The sequence below is a fragment of the Fistularia commersonii genome, chromosome 18 (assembly GCF_037954325.1).
Source record: "Fistularia commersonii isolate RoL2024-O1a breed Wild chromosome 18, RoL_Fcom_v1.0, whole genome shotgun sequence".
NCBI classification, from domain to species: domain Eukaryota; kingdom Metazoa; phylum Chordata; class Actinopteri; order Syngnathiformes; family Fistulariidae; genus Fistularia; species Fistularia commersonii.
This window is the reverse complement of record NC_141301.1, coordinates 2,124,001-2,130,000: the sequence shown is the minus strand read 5'-3', so window position 1 is coordinate 2,130,000 and position 6,000 is coordinate 2,124,001. Positions and strand designations below refer to the sequence as shown.

The 6,000-nt window shown below is 52.4% G+C and overlaps 2 protein-coding genes across 2 annotated transcripts; both read left to right on the top strand.

Annotated features, from left to right (window-relative positions):
• Positions 1–1,712: 1,712 nt before the first annotated feature.
• Positions 1,713–2,394, top strand: LOC147224152 (uncharacterized; the record flags this gene model as incomplete). Its single annotated transcript, XM_086164947.1, has 1 exon — positions 1,713–2,394. A coding segment is annotated over exon 1 (546 nt), but the record flags the coding sequence as incomplete, so codon positions are not given.
• Positions 2,360–5,978, top strand: pgr (progesterone receptor). Its single transcript, XM_086163994.1, has 8 exons — positions 2,360–2,612; positions 2,755–2,864; positions 3,535–3,651; positions 4,393–4,698; positions 4,892–5,036; positions 5,127–5,257; positions 5,562–5,719; positions 5,823–5,978. The coding sequence occupies exons 1-8, from the start codon at positions 2,398–2,400 to the stop codon at positions 5,976–5,978; spliced, it is 1,338 nt and encodes a 445-aa protein (XP_086020120.1). The 5' UTR covers positions 2,360–2,397.
• The last annotated feature ends 22 nt before the right edge of the window (positions 5,979–6,000 follow it).

The window sequence follows — 6,000 nt, the reverse complement described above, 5'->3', positions numbered from 1 at the left end:
ATGCGCTGGAAAGGAGGGGAATGAATGTGAGTCGCAGCAAGACAGAATATATGTGTGTGAATGAGAGGAACTCGGGTGGAACGGTGAGGCTACAGGGAGTGGAGATCAAGAAGCTGGAGGATCTCAGGTACTTAGGGTCAACAGTCCAGAGCAACGGAGAGTGTGGAAAAGAGGTGAAGAGACGGGTCCAAGCAGGTTGGAATGGGTGGAGAAAAGCGTCAGATAGAAGACGATCAGCCAGAATGAAAGGAAAGCTGGACAAGACAGTGGTGAGACCAGCTGTGCTCTATGGTTTGGAGACAGTGGCATTGAAGAAAAGACAGCAGGCAGAGCTGGAGGTCGCAGAGATGAAGATGTCGAGGTTCTCTTTGGGAGTGACCAGGATGGACAGGATCAGGAATGAGTCTATCAGAGGGACGGCACATGGCAGACGTTCTGGAGAGAAGGTCCGAGAAGCCAGACTGAGATGGTTGGGTTGTGAACAGAGGAGGGATAGAGAATATATTGGTAGACGGATGCTGGAATTGGAGCTGCCAGGCAGGAGGTCTGGAGGAAGACCAGAGAGAAGATTGATGGACGTAGTGAGAGGAGATATGAGGGTAGTTGGTGTGAGAGAGGAGGATACAGAGAATAGGGTTAGATGGAGAAGGTGGATTTGCCGTGGCGACCCCTGAAGGGAAAAGCCCAAAGAAGAAGAAGAAGAGTGAACGAGAAGGTGACGGTTGAACGTCTCTATATGACGTTAATGAGTGAGTGAATAGTTGTACATCTCGGATACTTTTGTGCGTTCAATATAACGTGTGAGTGGTTGTGTGGTTGTTCCTGGGCTTTTCCCGGCACATCTGTCCCGCCAAACTATGTTCTTTGAATATTTTTTTATTATTTTTCAACCAATATTGAATTTAGAAACTCAATTTTGTATGGATGATTACACAGAAAATAATATCGGTACATTTATACGATCATTAATTATTTTAAAGTGCCAAAAAAAATGTAAATTGCAATTTCGTTCAATTTACATGATACCCAGTTGTCCCGCGCATAACAAGTAAATATGAAACGTGTCCCGCCAGCCAAAATAATTGCCCACCCTGCTTTTAAGTGAGAGAATGAGAGTTTGTCTCCATAGAACGCACAAAGGACACTAAATAATTTGTTTTTATGTGGCTGAATGAGTAAAAGAATGTTGCGTAAATGAAAGGGTGAACGGCAGCCGGGATCTGCTCTACGCCTGCAGGATAAGCGGTATAGATAACGATTAAATAACAGTGTTAGTAATAATAATAATTATTATTATGATTAAAAAGTGCAAATAAAGAGGGTGGGAATCCAGGAAGTAGTAGCCTTCCTTTCCTCCTCCTCCTCCCGTCGTGCGCGTAGGGAGGAGACTAGAGGGTGTCCACGACGCTGAGGCGCTCCGTTATCCATCTTCACCCCGCCTGCGCCTCCTCTCTGCTCCTTCCACGCTCGGAGACGCGAAATTAAAAGCAAAGAGGGGGTAAAAAAGTAAAAAAAAATAAAATAAAAATAACAACAACTATCCTGCAGAGGACCATGCCAGACGGCGGCGGGACTCCGGCTTTCTCACCGTGACGCGCCTGGAAAAAAACACGGCTCCGAAAATCGAGCGCGTCTCCCGGCTTGGAAAAGTTGCGCGTTCGCTCCCGCGGCTCCGAGCGTCTCCCATGTGAGAAGTAAGGTGTATTCTCTCCTCTCCCTTTTTTTTTTTTTTTTTTTTTTAAATTTATCTATTTTTTTTCCCGTGGTTGTCTCAACGAGGGTGGGGAAAAGTCCGCCACTCCGCGCCCAGCCTCCGGTCATCTGTGCGGAGCCGCCGGTGCCACCGGCATGGAGAACAAGATAAACGGGAGGATGCCCCCGCTGGGGCCCCCTATGGAGCCCAAGGGAGCGGGGAATTTCATGGAAACCGGGTACACGGCCGTGAAATCGTCTTGCGTGGGCGCCGCCGTGCGTAATTTTGTCCACCCGGGCGCGCCGCTGCAGGCGCTGGGCGTCCGGGAGGAAGGAGCCGCGTTTAAGGACTGCAATGTGCTCGACGGCTCCGTGGAGGCGAAAGGCCTCTACGACCGTGGCGGGGAATACGTGAAGTACGACGCCGTGGCGTGGGACGAGTTCGTCAAAGTGCCTGCGTCGGAGAGCTTGGAGCCAAGCGCCGCGCCCTGCAAGTTCATCAAGGACGAGGAGGAGCCGTCTGGGATCATGGAGCGGCCCGCGTTCGACCAGGAGATCCGCGGCGAAGGGAAGCAGCAGGGAGCGGCGGGGTTCGTCGACCCCGAGCCGGCCGGGTTCTCCCCCCCGCCGGGCCCGGCCGGGTCCCCGACCTTTCTGGTCAACTTGACCCCGCCCGAGCAGCCGAGGCCCGACGCCAAGGGCGGGATGGCGACGGGCTTCGACGCCAACGCCCAGCTGACGGTGTACAAAAGCGAGGGCCCTCGCTGGCAGGGGCCCCCCGCCGAGCCCCAGTACTGGTGCCATTCCTCCGGGGCCGCGCAGGACCCCTTCACCCTGGGCGGCTACAACAACAGCAACGGGGGCTTCCAGAGCCAGAACCTGGTCCAGAGGAACCCGGCCCACTACGGCGGATTCCCGGGGTAACTACCGATGAACGTCGACCCGGAGAATTTGTATTTCGGCGTCTTTGTGGAACGTCATTTCACGTTAAACACACCTCGTCTCCTGCGACGTGTTACATACGCAGCTTGTTATGGTGTAACTCTCCCTCTTTCCTCCCAGCATGACTCCCCAGAGAGTGTGTGTCATCTGCGGCGACGAGGCCTCCGGCTGCCACTACGGGGTCCTGACCTGCGGGAGCTGCAAGGTGTTTTTCAAACGCGCGGTGGAAGGTGAGGGGAAACCGTCCCGTTCCGCTCAGCGTTTCCGTTTTTACGCTTAATACCCCTTAAAAAACAAAACAAACAAAAAAAAAAACAATTGGTGCACGCTTTTATTTCACAATAACAGCCGCCAATTTAATATTTGACTTGACGCTACATTTATGGGTAAAATAAAAACACCAAGAGGTGACAGATTCACAGGTGTGTGCTGTTAATGAGTGGGAAAAGTTCCTGCACGGCTCGAGTCCAAGCTTCTATCTGCGAGAGCGCGGGGGTTGTAATCTTGCGATCGAACGTTCTGTAATATCTCCGCTCCACATTGGGTGTTTTGGTACGTCAGCGCCGCCGTCGCCGCGTCAGATTTGGTTTTAATTCCCAAAAGGCCGCTAGCAGCGGTATCGCGCTGACCGGCGTTCACCGTGTTCTCGCTCCTCGGACTGTTTTTCCTCGTTATCTCTCCGGGGGAGATACGTAAGAGCCACCGCATCTCACCATGGCCATGTCACTCTGTCCTTACAGCCTTGCTTCTATCTGCTAATTCGCCTCTTCAGATCTGAGCGCCGCCCCGAGTGCTAACAATCGAGCGCTAACCCCCCCCCCCCCCCTCCCTCCGGCTCCGTGCACACATTTGAAAATGAAGCGTTGGAAAATTGCGCTCATTGTCTGTTTCGCTTGACAGGCCATCACAGCTATCTCTGCGCCGGGCGGAACGACTGCATCGTGGACAAAATCAGGAGGAAAAACTGCCCGGCGTGTCGCCTGCGCAAGTGCTATCAAGCGGGAATGATGCTTGGAGGTACTGCGAAAACAAAACAAAAAAAAAAAAAAAAAAAAAGAAAAATCCAGGCGTTTCATTTTTTTTTTTCCTTATGAATAAGGTGGGAAAGGTTAAGCTGACACAGAAGCACTTCAACCTGGATTCCTCTAAAAATGCCATCCTTAAGGGCTTGGGTGCTTTTCATGAACAACTTCCACCGAAGGGTTTCGATCACTTGAAGAGATGTTTGCATAAAATTAGCAGGAAGTGATGACGGGAAAACCCTCCGGTGTGAGTTCTGAGGCCCGGCGCCGCCACAGGGATCGCCGGAAAACCAATTTAAGGCTCCCGCAGACGTCTCGAAACTCGGATTTTGGACTGGAAGCGACGACGGAGCTTGTTCGGAGCACAGCCGTGTCCCCTTCCAAAGTCATGAATGTTAAAAAGCGCGTCGAGTATATTAGCTCTCGTCCCTTTTTTTTTTTTTCCCCCTGCGCCGTCAATTGAAAGAATAAGCCGAGGGCGATAATCAGCCTGTTGAGCGATGATGAGAGCGAAGGGCGCAAATGGGCCGCCTTCGGCTGCAGACCAAACATTTAGACGAGGGAAAAGCCGAGATGGGTTTACCTAGCGCTCCATATGTATACCCCGGGCATCGGGAAATAAGCGGCGGCGATATTACGGCGAAGTGTTTTCCAACGGCGGCTCCTCGCTATCTCCCCTCAGAATAAATCACCCGAGCTGAAATGGAATAAATTAGCCCCGGTTTTCGTCTGGCAGGCAGGAAGCTGAAGCGCTTCGGCGCCTTGAAGGCCTTGGGTTTCGCCCCGTCCCTGATGTTCCAGTCCCACCTCGCCATGTCCGGCGACAGCCAGGCCTTGACCTCCATGTCTTGCATACCGGGAATCCACGAGGTGCAGCTCTCGCAACACATTATCAATATTCTGGAAAACATCGAGCCGGAGACGGTCTACTCCGGCTACGACGCCTCCCAGCCCGACGTCCCTCATCTTCTACTCAACAGTCTGAACAAGCTCTGCGAGAAGCAGCTGCTGTGGATCGTCAAGTGGTCCAAGTCTCTGCCAGGTAACAAGCTCTCCGGGGTTCAGGGTCACAGCAACCGCCGTAACCATGGGGAGCTTCTGGCGCCGGCATAAAGGCCCGGCCTGAGTTAGAAGGTCTTTTAGGGAGATAAACAACACGGGTTAAAACGGTCCGACAAAAGGCGGATCTGGTCAAATACGCATTTGTGTCCTCAACCGTCAATCCTCTCTCCAAGGTTTTCGTAATCTTCACATCAACGACCAGATGACCCTCATCCAGTATTCCTGGATGAACCTGATGGTGTTCTCCCTCGGTTGGCGCTCCTTCCAGAACGTCACCAGCGAATATTTATACTTCGCCCCGGATCTGGTTCTCAGTCAGTAAGTGAACGCGCCGCCGCTCGAGAGACGCTGATATATCCGCCCTCACGCCACGGATAAATCTACCGTCTCATTTGTTTTGTCCGCTAGGGAGCAAATGAGGAGATCCCCCATCTACGACCTTTGCCTCGCAATACAGTTCATCCCTCAGGAGTTTGCGAATCTTCAAGTTACCCGCGAGGAGTTCCTCTGCATGAAAGCCATAATATTACTCAACACAGGTAAAGTGACTTCTACCGGAGAGAAACGCTCTCAGAAATAAGTGTCGCAATTAGAGATGTGAGGCTTTCAGGCTGAGCAGAGCTGCTGGCTAAAGGGAGGTTTTGTAAGGCGGGGGTGGGGGCACTGGACCTTGGCGGGATTTATGTAACAGCTGTTATCAGCGCCGACTTTGGCACCTGTTGGAAATACTTTCTAAAGGCGAGCTTTTTTTCAAAACGGCCATCGCTAGAACGACATCTTGATCCGCGAAGATTATGTGCTTGACGTCTGCTGACATCGCCTTTGTGGAACTTCAATCCCCAGTGCCTCTGGAGGGAGTCAAAAGTCAGGCGGCGTTCGAGGAGATGCGGCAGAACTACATCCGGGAGCTGACCAAGGCCATCCACGTGAAGGAGAAGGGCGTGGTGGCCAGCTCGCAGAGATTCTACCACCTCACCAAGCTCATGGACGCCATGCACGATGTACGCTAACCCCCGTCGAAACAAATCGGCCTATCTCCGGCTCCTTGCTACTTTCATGAGTGTCAACTTGGATTTTTTTTTCCTTTCGTTGGGGGGGGGGCAGATAGTGAAGAAGGTCAACCTGTTCTGCCTGAGCACCTTCATCCAGGCCGACGCCATGAAGGTGGAGTTTCCCGAGATGATGTCGGAGGTCATTGCCTCTCAGCTTCCCAAGGTCCTGGCAGGCATGGTGAGGCCCCTCTTGTTCCACCAAAAGTGACGTTAGCGCGACGCGCAACCCC

Bases quoted from the DNA above. Each gene is read 5' to 3' on its own strand.
- pgr (XM_086163994.1), top strand. From the start codon at position 2,398: ATGGCGACGGGCTTCGACGCCAACGCCCAGCTGACGGTGTACAAAAGC. The intron at 3,652-4,392 runs GTACTGCGAAAA...TTCGTCTGGCAG, and splicing joins AGCGGGAATGATGCTTGGAG to GCAGGAAGCTGAAGCGCTTC. The intron at 5,037-5,126 runs GTAAGTGAACGC...TTTGTCCGCTAG, and splicing joins CCGGATCTGGTTCTCAGTCA to GGAGCAAATGAGGAGATCCC.